Here is a 20,288-nt window from a genome sequence, read left to right on the forward strand (position 1 = left end):
TAGGCGAAATAATGTGATGTATACCAAAGCGAATAACTTCTATTCCGAATTAGATATTCGTGTGCGCTCCATAACCAGTGATTTAGGTAGGAATCAAACTCACCAGCTCCGGTCAACCATACTAGTTCTCTTACTACTAATTTTCCAAAGACCAGAAGCTAGGATTTAGGGCAACGATCTTAATCTCTTTATCCGTTAGATATTCTGCCGGTTAAAATAATTTTTGCATGAAAACTGTCAATTTTTTGTTTAGATAAAAATGTCAAAACATTGGGAAAATGTTGGTAAAAATTATATAAAATTTTTTCAAGAGATATTTTTCTAGAGATAAGAGTAAAAAAACTTAATTTTTATGGAACGCATTTTTTGAAATTATTAACCTACAGAAAACTTGGGCGATTATGTTATGGCCATAGCCACTTTATTTACAGGGTTTGGTTTACGTATTTTTTTTTAACCGCCATTTTTAAAATTCGACTTTCTCGTAACAGAATGTACTAAATGCACTGTGCTATTGCGATTGCAGACTTACAAACAAATAATATTCAATTTTAATCGAACCATTTCAGTTTTTTATTTATATTTTTTATAGTTCTGTTGTTTTTGCTCTAAAATAGTGTTTACCTACAGTGTCTCTCATAAGTATTCGAATTTAGGTATAATATGAAAAGAAACCAAATTAACATATTTTGTATGCAAAATTAATAAATTAATTTGTTAAATTGTCTAGACAGTCCTTAGCTTTGATATCACGCTTTTTAAAACTTTAAAATTTCACATTTACTTAAATTAATTTAGCTTTATTTAAAAAAGTCCATAAAATTACCTTACAAAAGTATACGAATTTTTCCTGTATTTCATATTTGACTATATTATACGAAACACAAAAATTAGAATCGAATGATTGTTTTGCTAAAAATTGTTTAAGGGGTAACTATCAACCGAATGGATATATTTTTGGGCTATTTAAACTTTAAACGCTTTTTAAAACTTTAAAATTTCACATTTACTTAAATTAATTTAGCTTTATTTAAAAAAGTCCATAAAATTACCTTACAAAAGTATACGAATTTTTCCGGTATTTCATATTTGACTATATTATACGAAACACAAAAATTAGAATCGAATGATTGTTTTGCTAAAAATTGTTTAAGGGGTAACTATCAACCAAATGGATATATTTTTGGGCTATTTGGTCCTCAATTTTGGGGCATTTGTACCATCTTTTTATGTAATATCATTAAAATGGCGATTTTTGTCAATATTTGTATTCTTTTCCTGGATCAATTTATTGGAACTCAATCAAGTCCATTTTTATAATACTAGGGTTAAAAATTTTCTGGGAAACTTGTCTTCTATATATTGTTTTAGATATCAGCTGTTATACACTTCAAGTTTTTAATATATTTTGATAGTGTACAACTCTAAAGCATACCTCGCAGAAACGCTATTTAATATAGTGGCCTCTAGGCTGAATCTCACCATATCATTATGGTCTAACTCAAAAATATTGATATCTGTTTAAATATTATCTAATATGATCAAGATAAACCCAAAATTTTGGACATACAGTGTTGTTGTAATGGGCAATATAATCGTGAATGTTATGAGTAGTAAAAACAAAAATCTACTGTATAGGATGACGTGTTGTTAAGGCATGTTTTGGAGTTGTATACCGCTACGATATCTTGAAATTTTAAAATATATTAGTGCTAATATCAACAATAATATATACTAGCCAACTTTGTCGGAAAATATCGATCCTAGAGGTACGAAAAGGGACTTAAGATCCAGATAATTCAATTAGAAACAGAAGAACGATACAAAACATATATCTTGGAATGTTTAAAAAACAGATCTTTATAACAAAAATTATTATTTTTAAATACCATAAGGAATATGATCAAATATGAAATACAGGAAAAATTCAAATACTTTTGTGAAGTAATTTTATGGACTTTTTTTAAAATAGTTAAATTTATTTAAATAAGTGTAATTTCTCCAAATTTTAAGGATTATGATATTAAACCTTTCTAGACAAGATATCAAATTTAATTATTAATTTTACACACAATAAATATTATTAAATTATGTTTCTTTTAAAGGACACTTTAATTCGAATACTCATGCCAGACACTGTATTAAAATATTACTTATCGTCTCTATATGAATTATGTATGTATTTATGTTATTAATTTTTGTTCAACAGTTGCTCGATGAGAACATAAATTTACTTACTTTCAAATATCGTTTAAAGAGATAAATACATCAAAGCACATACGTACACTACATGATTTCCAATTGTACTTTATAGCATTTGATTTATATTTTGAAAATTTAACAATTTAATCTAAATAAATTTACAACAATTTTATGAATTATTGAAAAGCTTTAATATATTGACTGTCTATTTTCTTAATAAGTAGTTAAGTTGTTATAAGAACTCAACAATAATTTTTAGAAAAATTTTCCAAGAATAGATTGAAATAAAATGTTCACGTTACAATCGTATGTTTTTACTTATCCGGGCATTAGCGTCAGAGTATGCATTTAAATCACATTCAAATATTTAAATTCTTTTATTCTTTTTAACAAGTTTTAAATCGAATTGTTACTTATTAAAAAAATAAAAACACTAAATAAATCAATAGTGAGAAACCTCAGAAAATCAAATAAAAGACATTGAAATTTAAGGCATTTTTTTTTTTTATTATCCCAATTTGTCCCTGACATTGATAGTTATGTATGTAGTTATGAGTGCGTTTGTTACTTTATTAGAGTGGTCCTATTTTTGTGAAAAAAAAATTGTTTAAAACAAAAGTAGATTCCAATCTATACGGAATTTTGTCTAAATACTTTTTATGTAAAATTTTAGTGAGATTTTTTACACCTAATAGATTAGATTGAAATGGTGACTTTTTAATAATTCAAATATAAAATATATTGTTGGTCTTTATTAGATCTAAGACGATCTAATGATGTTTAACCATCAGGCAGTTGATAAGAAGTGTTAAAATATTTAAATAGGTTTGTGGTGATGTTTGTAGCTCATAGATATTGGCCCTATATCAGCCATTCGGATTAGAATATAATTTCAATAAGTCATGTCCAACCGTCTGTCTGTTCATGTTAACTTTGTTATCACGGTTTATAATTTCCCCTCCACATAACTAGATGCACTGAATAGGGCTTTGAAGTTCAAAATTATCTTAAATATATGAGAAATTTTAAAAACAACTATTTCCAAATTATTTGAATATAAATATTTTATTATCAGGCCTGTCACAAAACCATTTCATTATCTTTCATAATTTTCTTCTTATAAAAAGGAAAATGACAACTTTTTTAGAATGAAACTACTTTACATTTTCAAGATAAAATTGACAATAGTTTAAAGTTATTATTTTTTAAGTTTTTATCGACCCACTTAATGATTTAGTAGATTCTAACTACAATAGTTTTCCAGATATTTATACAATTTGATAGAAAGAGTTTAAAGTATTTTTTTGAAAATTTAAAGGTTTCCCAGATATATAAAATTTTATTATTTATTCATATAGGAGGTGCTAAGCCCTCATTAAAAGTCCGCCCGTTATTCTCCAAATGTTTAAATGAATGTCAATGTTCTTCATGTATAATTTGATGCATTTAGTTCTCTTGGCTTCCCAGATAAACGCTCCCTCATTTTATTATTCAAAATGTTAACATGGTTGTTAAAGTTCTTCGTGCAAAATTTTAAGATTCTAACTGTAATAATTTCAAAGATATTTATTTTTTATCGGAAGAGCCACGCCTTTGTCTTAAATAATTATATTGAAATTAAAGGGTTTCCGACAAACAAACACACATTAATTTTTATATAAATAAGATCATAAATGTTGTAGAGTATTATATGGTGGACCATGTCGAACAATACTTTCTTACTTATAATACAAAATTAATATATTATGTTAGAAAAAACTTCTTTGTTGAGAACCGATAATTTTTTCACCTGTGTATAAATGGAACCACCCTAATAACTGTAGATAGATATGTAGATATCCAGACATAGTAGGTATTTTACAAATTAAGTTTTAATTACACTTGAACTTTATCGTAAGTACTTAACGACATTTGAACTGATTTTCGATAAATCCGATTAAAAAAAATTTAAGAAAACAAAAATATAATTAAATAAATAAAGAAAATACTCGTATTAAAACCACTGCCAACCACTAATTCATTCAATATTTCTTGGTATTTCTTAAGATTTTAAAAACTTAATAAATAAAATTTTGATTTTATCGTACAAAAATATTTCCTTAAAATTTTATTAAGATATACACAATTTTCAGATTTTTTTATTATCGATATAATTTATATTGATTTTATAATAATTGATTTTCAACTAAATATGATAAGACATTTGTCATTAATACGATTTACACGATTTTTAATGATACTATGGATTTTTGCAATACACACACAAAAAAGCCTTTGGACATTACATTAAAATAAATATTTTTGTTTATTAAAAGAAAAAAAAAAAGAAAAAATAAACTTATATAAAATGTAAAAGAAAATTGTTAAGGAAAACTAAAAATATGTCTGTTTTACAATCTACATTTAGCCAAAGAAAAATAATAAAGTGATGTTTTTACTTTTGTTTTAAACGATTTTGCTGTATTCGTTTTAAATTTGTATGTTATTTTGTAACAAAAAATATGGCAAACATAAAAAGGTTAATGGTTTTAATAATTGTTAAGGTTTATCGATTGAAATAATTATTCAAAAAACTCATATAAAAAATATTTGCGACTTACCTATGGTTGAAATGGTAGAGACACGTTCAAATGTGGACTCTGTCGTTTTGTGCAAAGTTTTTATGGTATCAATTAAATTATCTGGAAATAAATTGAAAAATGTCGTTAAAAAAATCTCAATTAAAAACTGCAACAGAAACATTATATTACTTTTGTAACACATTGAAATATTGGTCGTAAACCCACAAAGTATATATATATTCTGGGTCCCTATTCTAATTCTAAGACGATCTAGGCATGTCCGTCTGTCTGTTAAAAGCAAAATAGAGTCCAAACGGAATGAGCTGGAGAGTTGAAATTTTCCACAAGAATTTAAAGGTAAGGTTTATTTTGTATTGAACATGGACAATATCGGTTCACGTAGGTTCGCATAGCCCCCATACAAGTGGTCCCCCGAAAAAAAGCTTTAATAATCATAACCAGCGCAAGGATTTCTATGCAAATGTATGTTTTTAGTCAGTAACTCAAAATAAATTTTAACTAGTTTTTTTTTCGAATCAAAGAATTTACTACAAAATAGCATCATGACATCTGATATGGTTAAAGGAGCAATCAAGAGCTTTGCTTTCCAAAACTCATCTCCAACCGGAAGGAGGAGACAATGAAACTCCTAATTAACTCTCATTTGCCAGCCGGTATATCGAATAACATAGATGGACCGATATTGGATCAAGGGGAGGCTAACAAGGAAATTGGAATTACATCTTTTATGGTTAAAGGGACAATCAAGAGCTTTGCTCCCTATAAAGCTGAAGGGCCGGGGCATTTTCCCGGCACTCTAACACATGGAGACTGGTTTTCCTTCATCTGTCTCAGATGTTCACTGCATGCTTGAAATTCACACATACCCCAATTAAATGGCAGGATGCAAGTGTAATATTTATACCTAAGCCAGGAAACCTAGCTATGCGACACCTAAGTCTTATCGACCGATAAGAGAGGCCTCAATGTTAACCCGCAAAAACGGAAATCTGTCTTTTTAGAAGAAAGACAAAAATTTCTACATATACTGAAAATTGCTTCCTAGGCAAGATGATATCAGTGACAGATAAAGTTCAATAATTAGGTGTAATCCACGACCGAAAATTAAAATGGAGACACCACATAATCCTTTAAAAGGAAAGGATCCAAATTTCTTGTGTAGGAGAGCTGAAGAGGCTCTGAATACGGCCTTGAGCTGGGCTTAACCGAGAGGCCTCAATGTTAACAAAAATTTGTGGTCCGTGTTTATAATAAACTATAACCAAAAATTATTTAGTTACCTTCGTCCATTGTGGGTTTCTGTTGTATTACATCCTCCTCTTCTTTTTCAATTTTAGTCTCGATTGGTGTTGGTGGAGGTGTTTGCGAGTGTGGAATATCGCTTTCTGAAAAGAAATTTTAAAATATATAGTAAATAAAACACATATTCATCAAAAATCATTCCAAATCATTACATAAAAAATAATTATATTTTGAGGGCAAATAATTTTAGCATTTGATGATTTTGCTTTTGGGGTGTTGGATATAATTAAAACCTTTTGTCGCAAAAAATTTCCAACTATATTTTTTAACCTCAACAACATGAAAGTATTTGTTGCAAATAAAATAACGTTTATAGTTAAAGATTTCCCTTTGAAATAGCGGCATATTGAAAATTGCTGTTAACGTAAATTATTTGCTTAAATAAGTTAGAGTTTCTTATCGTGCTTTCAACACCAATTTTTAAATAAATTCATTGTAATGTATTGATGGTGGGGAAGCTAGTCCCTTGCGGAAGTGGTTACATTGCTTTTAATATAAATATTTCAATTTACACAAAAAAGACTCTGGGACAACAGAAACAGATTTGTAGGTACAAATGCAAAATGTTGTTGGGCACAAGCAGAATGTAAATTCTTTTTGAATCAAAATCAAATTTTCTTGGCATTACAGTCTTTTCTTTTTTTGTGTAAGAATCAAAATTTTTTAAATTATGTATTATTAACCCTTATTATATATTTATTATTTATCAGGCATATTACATTTAAAATATCAATATATATTATTTCATATTTCAAGTTTTTTTAATCATAGCATGATTTAGAGCCGTGAATACCGAATAAAGGTTAATTCCGAAATTAATATAAATTATAACATACCTTTTATTTTAAGCTCGTCACTGATTTCAATTAACCCCTCGCTCATTTTCTTAGTTATAGATTCCTGTACCGATTTACAAAATTCTGCATCCGTTAAGGATTTACGTGGCTCAATTGGAATTGGAGCCATCAATTCGTCTGTTGTTTTGACACTTGAATCCTTTTGAGGTTTGTGGGTAGTCTGCTCCATGGAGAGAAAATCACCGGTCATTTTGATAACACGTTGATGTGTGAAATCTGTTATGTCTGATGTTGTTGATACGAGGGTGTCCTCCGGACGATCAGTAGATGTTTTTGTTTCATCAGTTGACGTTTTAGGTGCTGTAAACATTGGTGCGGATTGCTCGAAGGTAAGAAAATCTTGAGTTAACGTTTTTACCACAGAAGAAGGCATTTCTTGAGCATCTTTAATTGGGGCGGCCTTCTCGATGCCATCGTCTATGAGTTGTTCAGATTTTAAAATAGATTTGGAATCCTCTTTTTCAATTTTGTCCTCTTTTGATGAGGTTTTGGTATCTTTGGGTATTTCGGCGCCTGCTGAAATTGTTGTCATTATATCGGTAGCTTTTATAAGAACTTCATCGATAATAGATGATGGTTTTGTTTGTTCTAATTCGTCCAGTGGTTTAGCCTTAGGGGGAGAGAAGGGTTGTTGCTTTTGTTCCATGCTCAGAAAATCATGAGTGATTTTTCTGGTGTCAATGTTGGCTTTTTCAAAGTGTTCAAGTGATATTTTCTCAGAATCCGTTTCGATAATAGGAGATTTTTCAACAGAATGCTGTGATGTTTCAGTTGACAATTCTGAGATATCATCAGCAGTCTGCTTTTCACAAGGGAGTTGAGATTTTTGTTCCATGCTTAGGAAATCATGAGTGAGTTTTCTTGAATCCAATATTGTTTCTTGTACTGATGGTTCGATAGTTTCCTTAAATACACTGTCATAAGAAACAGTTTTAGTTTCCGGTTTAGACTCAACCTGCCCTTCAACTTTTTTGGTCACTGTCTCGGTAACAGTTTTCTCGACAATTGGTGGGAATGTTATGGTCGTTTTAATTGTCTCCTCTACAAATCTCGATTCTTCTTTCATCTCCACTTTGGTTTGTAGTGGTAATTGAGACTGTTGTTCCATACTTAAAAAGTCCTTAGTAATTTTTCGAGCATCGGCTACAATTGATTTCATTTCTTCTAATTTTTCTAGAGATTCTTCGAATGTGGATTCTTCTGTAGTGGTAGTAATTTTTCTGGGCGCAGCTTCGGGAGCAGAAACAATTGTTTCCTTTTCATCCTCTGCTTTGGTAGTTGTTGGTAGACCAACCCTTAATTTTGGCTCTAAGCCATGGTATTCATAAGTAACTTTTTTCGCTTCGAAATCAGCTATTTTGTCTTCGATCTTATCAGACGGTATTATTTTCACCTTTTCAAATTTCGGTTCAGCACTAGATTTATCAAATGATTCTGAAAGAGATTTTATTGTTTCCGAAACCTTCTTGCTCTCCTTTTTGGTAGAATCAATAAAATCGTCCAATTTCTCTTCAATTTTCGATGTTGTAACTTTTGGTTCAGAAAAAGATTTTATTGTTTCCGCAACGGTTTTGGTTTCAGTAATTATGAAATCCTCAGTGTCTGACAACTTATCTTTCATTTCTTCAAAACCCGATTTAAAATCGTGTGTTTTTGATTCGATAGTTTGGGTAACAATTGTTTCCATCATTTCACTTACGTTGGTTTCTACTTTTGAAGTATCTTTTTTAATATCTTCAATTTTGGGTTCAGTAAAAGTTTTAATGGTTTCAGTTACACTCATGGTCTCTTCGACAATAGTGTCTTTGCTGTCTGATATTAAATGCTCCACTTTATCAGATTTCTTATCAAATTGTGTTTTTGTTTCTTCGCATATAGAGTCTTTTGCCAATCCAACTATTTTCGATGATTCTTTTTTAATGTCATCAATTTTGGGTTCTGTAAAGGCTTTAATGGTTTCAGCAACAGTTTTTGTTTCAGTTATAATTGAATCTTTTTTGTCGGAAACATATTCCTTTATTTCCTCAGATTTTGTATCGTAGTAAGATTCAGTTTGTTTAACGATTGATTCTTTTTCTAAGTCAACATGTTGCTTAAATTCATCAGTTTTTGTATCAAATAAGGATTTTGTTTCTTTAACTATTGAATTCTTTGTTGATGTTATCTCCTTTTCTAAATTCGCAGTTTCTTTTTTGAAGTCGTCCAATTTAGGTTCAGTGAAAGATTTGATTGTTTCAGTTACACTCTTCGTTTCTGTTATAATTCCGTCTTTCATATCAGAAACGTGTTTCTTTAGTTCTTCAGAACTTTTTTCGTAGGACATTTTAGTTTCCTCAAGTTTAGTCTCGATCTTAGAAGCTTCCTTTTTGATATCATCAGTTTTTGGTTCTGCAAAAACTTTAATTGTCTCAGCCACACTCTTGGTTTCTGTAATAATTGTGTCTTTTGTTTCATGAACTTCTTCCTTCAATTGCTTATCAATAGAATCTTTTGCAAATTCAACTTTGGCCTTAGCCTTTGATGTTTCTTTTTCGATGTCCTCCAGTTTAGGTTCGGCGAAAGATTTTATTGTTTCCGATACTCTTTGGGTCTCGGATATAACTGTTTCCTTTGTTTCTGAAAGCTGTTCTTTAAATTCTTCTGTGCTTTTATCGAACAAGGACTTTGTATCCCTCACAATTGATTCTTTTGAAAAACCGAATTCTTTTTTTACGTCTTCAATTTTTGGTTCATTAAAGGCTTTAATTGTTTCAGCAACACTCTTTGTTTCAAAAACAAGTGAGTCTTTTTTGTCTATAGCATGTTCCTTAGTTTCTTCAGTTTCTTTCTTAACTTCGTCAATTTTCGATTTAAATGCTTCGGTGATATTTTTTGTTTCTGACGAGATAAAATCTTTCGTAGTCTGAAGTATATTAATTGTTTCACTAATTTTAGTATCTTTAGTGTCCATTATTAGACTTTGTAAGGCAGCAGTTTCCGTTTGGAGTTCATTTGTTTTAGTATCGACAAATGATACGATGGTATCAGCAGTTTTTTCTGTTGCTGTTGCAATGGAATCTTTCGTCTGCAAAACATTTTGTTCAAGTTTGGCTGTTTCGGATTTCAATTCTTTTACTTCGGTTTCCGAAAATGTTTTTATTGCATCAGATACGCTTTTTGTTTCACTTAAAATTTCCTCTTTAAGTTTAGTTTTTTCACTTTTTATAGCATCTGTTTTGGATTCTTCAAATGATTTGAAAGAGTCTTTAGTGCTGGCAATTTTATCGGAAATGTCGTCTAATTTAGTTTCAGTAAAAACTTTAATTTTATCTTTTACGCTGACAGTTTCGCTGATAATTGATTCTTTAGTTTCAACAATAGCTTCATCTAGTTTTGATTCTTCTTCTTTAGTGTATGTCTTTGCAGAATCCAAAAATGTTTTTCTTTCCGCAGTTATAAAATCTTGAACGCCCTTAAATGTGTCATGGGTTGAAGGTTGCTTTTCTGGTTTCGAGGACTCGAATGATGAAATAATACTCTCAACTTTTTTGCTTGCGGTTTCCACAGTTTCTGTGACAACTTCTACATCCGTTTCTTTTATTGTATCATCTATTTTTCCTTCATGTGATTTTTCTTTAACTTCCTCCACAAATTTCTCGGTTATATCAGTAGTAGTAGGCAATATTTGGGACGGTAGTTGTGTTAATTTCTCAAAAGCCAAAAAGTCTTCAGTCAATTGCTTAGATCCGGATTCCATCGAAGGTTTTTCGCCTATTAGTGAATCAATTATCTTGCTTGGTTTTTCCACACTCGTTATGTCCTTGACAATCTTTAGGTTGTCAACTTCTTCGTGACTTATCTGTCGGGCACTGGAAGTATCTTCCACATCTGGTTCTTCTTCCGAACTACGACTGGAGGACTTGAATTTGTGAGTCAACTCTTTGTCAAAATCACTTTTGCTCACTTCTGTTGCATCTATTTTTCCCATTTTCATTTTAATCACTTGTTCAGGCACAACTGCCGACTTGACGCTGTTGTCAGCTGGTAATTGCATGAAAATCTCAGATTCATGAATTGCTTTCTTGTCTTCGATGAGACTCTTGCGTTTGATTTCTGTTATTTCGCGGGTTATTTCTTTTTTCTGTGACGATGCAGGTATTTGACGTTCAACCGAAAGTCGTTTAACTATTTTATCTCTACGTTCAGCCACTGTCCGTTTAGCAATCTCCTCATCAGACTCTGACTCTTCAATCTCCTTTTCTTCGGCTGAGTACTTGATTTCTTCACGTTCATGAATTTGCTGTATCCGTTTGCCTATAAACAACATATTGTAAAAATTAGAATTAGAAGATATCCGATAGATAGTATATACTTACTTTCTTGTCGGACCAGCTCTTCCACAGACTCGGAGTTCTTCATGATGTCAGTCTCATCAAAGTCACGAGAATGCGATAGTCTTCCACTCTTACACTTATTCATAATGTCATCGCGTCCGATGTTTTTAAGAGCTTGTTCTAACGAGTGTATGTCATAGTTAGGCTTATCCTTATATAATCTGATCATACTTTGGGCTTGTCGGGCTATACTGTCCGTATTCTGATTAATAATTTCATCGACTTCCTCTGTGCTGATATTGATTTCTGACGCAAGTTGTATCCAATCTTTACCCAGAAGATTTGACAGATCGACAATGCGGATATCACCAATGTAATGGTCGTTCTGATGTTTGCTAAAGCTTAACAATGAACTTCGATACGTGGGTGTGATTTTATCTGAGAAGGCAGTTACGGAATCGGGTATTACAGCTTCCGGCAAAACAATGTTAAGAATGCAAATTGGATGCTGTGGGGGTTCACCTTTGGCGACTTTTGGCTCTTTCATGAATAGTGTACGACCAACTATATCAGCGTGCTGATCCTTAACTCTTACAGTGAACGGCAGCCGATTTTCTCGAAATGCTTTAAATGGCAGTTGTAATTGTTCGCCCGATTTAGTTACAGGCACTAAGTTACCCGCCATTTCTATGTACTGAGGCTTGCCCTCGAGCACTTCCACATCTCGACTTTTAGCAACTTGTGTGTAAAGTTCCATTTTCTCAAGAGTTTTATCCTCTCTATCATCTGTCATACAAAATACGCGTAGGCGGGCTTCAAATGGTTCAACCTTTTTCGCAAACACCACGAATTTTGCAATAAATGGAACATGAATCACTTCCCTAAAAGGAGTGAAACAAAATAGAATAATTTGTCCAATTTATTCAAATCTCAAATTAAATACATACTTGTATAATTCTGTGGCCATTTTTGTAGCTTCACTTATATTACGACAATCCATAAGCCAAAATCGTGCCGAAACGGTGGTAGTGAATGATACGCAGTCATTGACGAATGTCAGTGGTGTAGATCCGGTAACATCCTCCCATTGAGCCCTTGAAGGACCTCCTAACAAATGGGAACATTTCATTCATCATTAATTTCGCAAATCTATTTTGTTTTTGTTTTCTAAGTAATTTTATTCATTAGTAAAAACAAAATAAGTTTTTATTCTAGTTAAGAAATTAAAATCACTACTTGTCTCAATTATTAGCAATTCAAATTTTATTTATATATAATTTTTTCTCCCATTTTCATTTAAACAAAGGATAATAATATATTTTCTATATCAAAACTAAAGCATTAAATGGAACATAATTTACTCAAACCAAAAAAAATTAAATATTTAAATAAAATGTGATTTTGAGAATTGAATTAAATAAAAGCAAATAAGTAAGAGAGACTTTTAAGGAAAAACACACAACCAAAATTCATCAATACTCGAAATAAATATTTCAAAGAATTTGTTTTTCAATGTTGTTGTCTTTTGTTTCTCAGTTGGATTAAAAAATAAAAAATTAAAGTGTACTTTGAAAATCTACTATAGCGCGGAAGGTATTATGCGTTTAAGCTGATGTTTGCATTGGTCCTATACCGACCTTAAGGTATACTAATTAGTCTTAGTATTATTTGAATCTTATTCAATTAATTCATGTCTGTCCATCTAGATGTACGAGTAAAGCTTGCGCAAAAGATGCAGGTCATAATTTTCGTTATAATTTAATAAAATTTGAAATTGTTTAAGCATACTGAAATCAAGGTATAATTAACTACAATTTACTTTATTATAAAAATCCTACCTTTAGCTATTGGAATATTATAATAATGGGCCTTATGAGTTGCTAGGAATATTATAATAATGGGCCTTATGAGTTGCTAGGACCTTTTCGATTTGAGTGAATTTCCTTTTTTCTCCTCCTCTAGATTCACTTCTATTCTAAGTCCTAATAGTACTAATGTGGTAAAAATTTCGTCAAAATAAATTTTTTGAGTTAGGTCGCTTGATATGAAATTTCCCATATATAAGGGGAAATTCATGTCAAGTGTCAAAGAATCGATTTTGACGAAATTTGCGCAAATGTTAGTACTATTGAATGGTAGTTCAGACACAAAATTTTCAGCTCTATAGATGTCAAAGCTGAACATTTTAGTCATACATGGTTTTATTCAAATGAGTGCAACTTTTCACCTATTGGTCCTAGCAAAAATTGTCCATTCTTTCAAATTTTTTTTGTATTTTTTATTTTTGCTTAAAAGATAGCTTATACAATTTCCTTGAAGGGCTTATCTATAATTTTCGGACCTATTTTTCTAATATGGATGTTTTTGTTGTATTTTTTGCTTGAATGATTAGCCCATTGCTTTTAAGAGCTTTGTGATTACTAAGTGGGACGCGAGTGGGGTATACGTATATATATATAAAAATATTTTAACTCCAATAGCAAAGTTTTTGAGTTAAAATATTTTTTTAAAGCTTTTAAGGAAAATGGTTGATAAAAAAATACAACTAAAACGTAAATTAAAAAAAAATAGGGGAAAATTAAGTGCCAAATATTGAAAAAAATTTCATTCTCGAGTAAAAAAATTATTTTTTTGGGGAATATCCCGCTCACATCCTATTATGGGACTATAAAGCTTTTCACGTAAATTGTATAAAATAATAAACAACAAGTTTTACATGGTCACAAGACAAACTTTTAATTTAAGTAGGTGTTTGGTGATTTCTATTTAAGTTTCTCCGCTGTTAAGAATTGAAATTATAAATATGTACATATGTCTATGAGAACAATTTTCAAAGCAAAATTAAGAAACATTGAAAAACTCATTCTAATTTTAAATTAATAATTTAATAATTATTAAATAAAATTAATAGATATATTTTTTTTATAAAAGTATGTAAGTGAATTAGGAATTATGTAAGTTTGTAAAATATGTAGTATTTATGCATATGTATGTGTATAAATTTTATATTTCTGATTAAACTTGTAAATTATTATTAGAATTGAAAAATGTTTGAATATTTATACTGTGAATATGTGTATGTATTTAGTATTTACATCTGTATGTTAATGTTTATAATGAAAATTATTAACAAAAATATATATGTATGTACGTTACGGTGTGTATGCTTTAAACTTATACCGAATTATAAATGCTATATTTATAAAGTTTATCAAAATTTAAATAAATCATTGGCCAATTGGCTGATAAATGTTTGCTAGTCATATAATTTGGAGTTTGTATTTTCTATATATTATTTATACTCTCATCTAATATTGCTCAGTCGGTTTTACACATAAAACTATTCCAAAAGAATTGTACTTTTTAATTAAAATTTTTTCGCGTTCTAAATTAAAATTAATTCTCAGAGAATTTTGTATTACATTTTTTCTAAATTAAAATTTTGTATTACGATTTTCTCACTTATTATTATAGGTATAGTATGTAAATAATACTCCATATCAAGTATATATATAAAGTTTAGTCTATAGTCTAGTCTATAGTCTAATCTATAGTCTAGTCTATAGTCTACTCTAGCCTAGTCAATAATCTAGTCTAAAGTCTAGTCTATAATCTTTTATATATCTTAATATGTAGTCTAGTCTGTAGTTTAGTCTGCAGTGTGTCAATCTACCGCCTACCGCGGAAAATTAGTTAAGTAATTTTAAACCTATAAGGTACTATTTTGTTGGAAAATAGTACTATTAAAAATTTATATTTTCCATGCCGGATCCATATTACAAATTGACAAAAATTATAACTTGAACAATTATTTGAGAAAGATGAAATTGTTTTACAGTCACAATTACACGCAGAGAAAAACATGGCTGTGATAACCATGTTCTAAGAACAACATATTATGATTAAAATTATTATTGCAGTCTAAAGATATTATGGTTATTGTAACAATGTTAAAATATCATATTAAGATAAAAATCAGCTAAAATATTTTATTATAATATTTTTTATTTGCCATAATATTGTTTGTTATACATGACTATATTATGATCCACTGTGATCAAAATTTCGTTAAAAATATATTTTGAAATCAAATTTATTTTGAGCACTGAATCAGTAAAATTACAGTTTCTAAAAAAGTAAAAACATACATTACACGACAAGATTTACAAATTTCAATTTGATTAAAAAAATACATTATTCTATACAAAGTAAAATACTTATACGTATAATGTTATAAACTAAATGAGAATTATTTCAACTCATTTTATTGTCGCTTAAAACAACCACACGCAAAAAATAATATGTGTGAGGTGTGCGGCTAAAGTTGTTTTCATCGTTATAATTATTTAGTTATTGAAAAAATAATTACTTTTCAGTGAATCATACTCAAATTTATAATTGCCATAAACATTAAAATGATTACAGAACAACAATATTGTTTAAATAGAATAAAAATAACAATTATATGTTTTTGATAACCATTTCGAACTATGTTTTTTCTCTGCGTGTAGGTAATATTTGGTCAATTGGACTCATGGAATAAAAAAACTACCCGAGATTTGTAATTTTTAAATATTATCCAAGCAATTCATTGTTCATACAAACTCTAGTTATATTTGATTAAAATCAAACAAAATTAAACAATTCCTGTAAAATTCGAATTTCAAATTAACTACGTATTTGGTTTAAAAATATTTATTTTACACTTAGAGAAATGTCGACGATTAAAATATAAATTAATAAATAAATAGATAAGAGCAGCCATAAGAATATAAGGGGAAAATTGCATTAGCCATTTTTATTTACATTTATGTTTAAATTTAAACCTTTAAGCTCATTTTAAAGAAAAATGAAAAAATTAAAATTAGTTTAACACAAATAACAACATGCTTAATTAATTAAATTTAATTGAAATTAATTTATAAATAACAATATGTGGGTGGGATTTATAAACTTGTTTTTAATGTTTATTTTTTATAAATGTTCTTTGTAGGTGATTTAATGTTCGTAAAATAAAGAAAAAATTAAAGATATTTAAAATAAAAAAAGAAACTTAATTAAATAAATTGTAAAAATATACAAAAAAAATAATAAATTAAAATATAATAATAATTTAATAAAAGTATTGTTAATTGAAAACATTTGACATTTAGCACATAAGTTGTCTAAGGAACAATATTTATAAAAAATTTATTTGCTTTGTTATTTTTTTTAAGAAAAGATGATTTAGTTTCAGAAAAGTTCTCTTTGGGGCCACTAATTTTATTTTTATTATTTCAACTTCTTAATTGTTATAAAAAAACGATAAGGTGGAATTGAAATAAATCAAAGACAAAAATTATACAAAATAGAAATTTAATTGTAGAAATAAAAATATAATTTAAATATAAATTGAAGCAAACATATTAATTCATTCATTAATTATTATTATTTTATATTAGATTATTTTTATTATTATTATGTTTTTTCTGCAAAAAAATAATCGACATTAATAAAAGTGTCACTTTGATTGTATTGAATATAAAAATTATAATTAATAATAACTTTTGCTTAAAGGCATTATTTATTAGAAATTACTGGAAAATATATAAAAATTTCAAACTAAATAACAAAATAATTGCAATTGAATAAAAATTAAATTATATAAAAATTAATATGGAAAAAAGGGCGAATTAAAAGTGATTTAAGGCCCAAAGAGTAACTTTTTAAATTGCTCGTGCTTTGACTTCAAATTATTTAAAATTTTATTATAATACATTTTATAAATTGCAATTATTCAATTCAAAAACTTATTTCATCATCATAATTATTATTATTTTAATTTTTATTTTGATTTTGTTTCGTAGTTTTATTATTTTGTTTAATTAAAAATATTCGAATCAATTACATATTATCAGTAATATTATTATTATTATTATTATTATTATTATTATTATTATTTATGTAATAATAGTAATAGTTAAAATTTTACTATAACAACTGCTGAAGTCATACCAAAATAATATCCTAATGAAGCTTTAGTTAATGATTGCGCTGAATTTTGAAAATAAAATGTCATTTTTGCCGTTTTGAAATTGTTATAATAGCGCTAAGACAACTCTATATTTTAATTTTGATCATAGGGTTTTGATTTTTTTCAAAATCTTATCGCCCTGTATTATTTTATTTATTATTATTTTTTTTTTCATTAATATTTTTAATATTATGAGATGATTGTTGGCCTGCTGGGCCCATGTAGAAAAATATGAAATCCATTTAGTTAGTTAGATGGGAATGTTTAATAAATTATATTAATTGTGGAAACACTAGAACAAAAATCACCCTTTTTAAAAATTATATCAAATCACCTTATTAAGTAAATATTCCTGATTTTTAAGAAATATTATTTATGCACTTTAATTTCCAATTTATTGTGACGAAATGGGCGTGAAAGCCAGTCCCCTTTTTTAATCGATGAACTCAGACATAGATATATTAATAATTATTAAGAGATTTATGGGCGTTAAAGTGATTTCCAGAAATCGAAGCTATTTGTTTCGGATTTGAGCATAATATTGATATTAATATTTAAATAATGCTAGTGGCGCACTGTCCATGTTACAGGCCCTTTATTTACGTAAACTTCTATATACAACTAAAATTTTTAAATAATTGGTTTAGCGGTTTAGGTGTAATTGACAGAAAATTAAAACTTCGACGCCATCTCTCGGACAAATTTCAAACCTTTAAGGACAACTTCTCACAATTCAGGTGCCGTAGTTCCCGATTAATATCGATATTAACGATTAACAGGGGCCGAATAACGATATTCGTATCGCCAATGATTCTAAACCGATTATATCTTTATTTATTAATGTTAGTAGTAAATAACACTACATACAATAAATGGACCAGTTATTATCAGAAGCAGCCATGTTGTGTTCCATATTTGGTTAATTATTATTTTAATTAAAATATGTAATTGATTCCAATTAACATTCTTCGTTAAGTTTCTGCCAAAAATAATAAATTAAAGAAAATTAAATTTAAATAAAAAATAATAAATAATTAATCAAAATAATAAAAAAAACTAAAATAAAACTTTTTTAATAAATAATAATTAAAAATAATTTTTAGAAAAAATAAGTTAATTTGCTTCGAAGCTTAGTATAAATAGAATAAAGTATTAAATAGTAGTAGTAGTTATTGTAGGAGTAGAAGTAGTAGTATTATTAATTTATTTTAATTAATTTGAAAAATATGTTTGCAACAGTTTAATTTCAATTGATTTCTTTGTATTAAGTATTTATGCAGAAATATTTTTTTAATGGCTCTTTATTTAAATTTAAATTTTCATATTCTAATTTGTTTAATATTTTATTTCAAAAATATATAGTTTTTTTGTAATAATGAAACAATAACGGAACGAAACGTATGAAATTGCTGTTGGATTGATACAATATTTGAATTGAAAAATAATTTGGAAACAAATTTTCAACAAACAAAAAAATTTAAACAAAAAAATTTTGTGATTTTTTTTTAATTTTAAAAAAACTTTTTGTTAAGTTTATTTTTTATCTAATTACCTTTTAGAGATCTTTTCCGAAACACACCTTCATTATGATGGAATTTAAACGGAATGGAATGCGTGCACATTTATTAATGCATTGAAACGCATTAGTACGAAAAATAAATCGTAAATGAATTTTAATATTCTGTTTTGCTGTTTATTATTATTTTTTTATTTTTTGTTTACTTTTATTATTAATATTTTTTTTTTTTTTTGAATTGGCATTCTTAAATAAAATAAAAGTAAAATTATAATTAAAACAAAAAACTAAATTGTAACAATAATCAACTTAAAAGTAAACTAAAAAAATTAAATTTTAAACAAAAAAACTTAATAATAAAAAAATATAAATTTTATACAGATTTAAAAAAGATCATATTGTTTTATATTATGTATATGTATTATTGTATGTATGTATGTATGTATTTTTGTATTTATGTATGTGTGTTTGTACATATGAGTATATATGGTGTTTCTTATGATAATGTTCATCAGTTTTGAATGTGTGGATTAGATTTTTGTCAAATTATGAAATTTTTAAAAAAAAGGATAATCCAGTCGTCGGTCTTGAAGTTTTTAAAATAATTTTTAGCTTTTCTTACAAATTTATTTAATATCGTCATATTAATGTCTATTTGAATCATAATTTACATTGAATTGTTATATGTATAAACCCGTAAAAACCTGCATTAATGTTATTTTGCCAACAAATTTTACCCAGAAAACAGAAAGGGTTTTCATTTAAACGCTTAAGTTTTCCATGTGTGCAAGTGGGCAAGTTTATTCAACTTGTTTCATGAAAACCCTGTTTAAATTCTGTTCAATTACAATATTTATAAACTCTTAAAAAAACATGTCAAACAAAATCAAAAAATAATAAATAAATTATTTTAACAAAATTTTTAAAAAAATATGTTTAAAATGTGAATATTCAAGTCCATAAATTCAAAAGTGAACAGTAGCGAACGGATTTATTAAATGCACAATGTGATTGCGCAAGTTTGCCACTCTAAATAGTCGCTCAAACTTATAAGGGTTGCGCAAATCAATTTCCATATAAGTCAATTGCTAGAATGGAAACATGCACAGGTTGCACAGTTTACGAGGGTTTTGAACGTTTATATGAAAACCCTTAGAGTATTTTTTTTGCTACAGAATTGATTTGAATCTGAATCTGACTTCAGAAAAGTATTATTCCTTTTCACCTTTATATTTACGTAATAATATATCCCTATTCTAATGCGTCTTGCTTATTTTTGAATCATTTTAAAAAATAAAGAGAGCTATACGATTGATAAATTTTCATCCGTATTTTCTCTCAATGTGTGATGATTTCATTACATATTGCGGTTAGACGATCCCCATTCGTACTCATCTACACAAAATTTTGACAGATAATATTACTTGTTTGTTTTACTGACTGCTAGAAGACAATCAGGGCGATATCTGGTGATACGACTATATCTAACACATTATTAGATTA

General features: G+C 28.1%; 1 protein-coding gene across 7 annotated transcripts in view; it reads right to left on the reverse strand.

Annotated features, from left to right (window-relative positions):
* LOC111676593 (ankyrin-3) overlaps positions 1-20,288 on the reverse strand; it is a 96,610-nt gene that overhangs the window by 43,100 nt on the left and 33,222 nt on the right. For 4 of the 7 annotated variants that reach the window (XM_046953258.1, XM_046953260.1, XM_046953255.1 and 1 more), the window contains 6 exons: positions 18,822-18,848; positions 12,204-12,363; positions 11,299-12,137; positions 6,923-11,236; positions 6,065-6,169; positions 4,803-4,883 (listed from right to left, as the gene is read on the reverse strand). In XM_046953258.1, coding sequence (XP_046809214.1) covers positions 4,803-4,883; positions 6,065-6,169; positions 6,923-11,236; positions 11,299-12,137; positions 12,204-12,363; positions 18,822-18,848 — 5,526 coding nt within the window. The remainder of the gene's footprint in view (positions 1-4,802; positions 4,884-6,064; positions 6,170-6,922; positions 11,237-11,298; positions 12,138-12,203; positions 12,364-18,821; positions 18,849-20,288) is intronic. The other 3 variants (XM_023437544.2, XM_046953257.1, XM_023437545.2) reach the window with 1 other exon arrangement.

Source organism: Lucilia cuprina, chromosome 5 (genome assembly GCF_022045245.1).
Source record: "Lucilia cuprina isolate Lc7/37 chromosome 5, ASM2204524v1, whole genome shotgun sequence".
Lineage (NCBI taxonomy): Eukaryota > Metazoa > Arthropoda > Insecta > Diptera > Calliphoridae > Lucilia > Lucilia cuprina.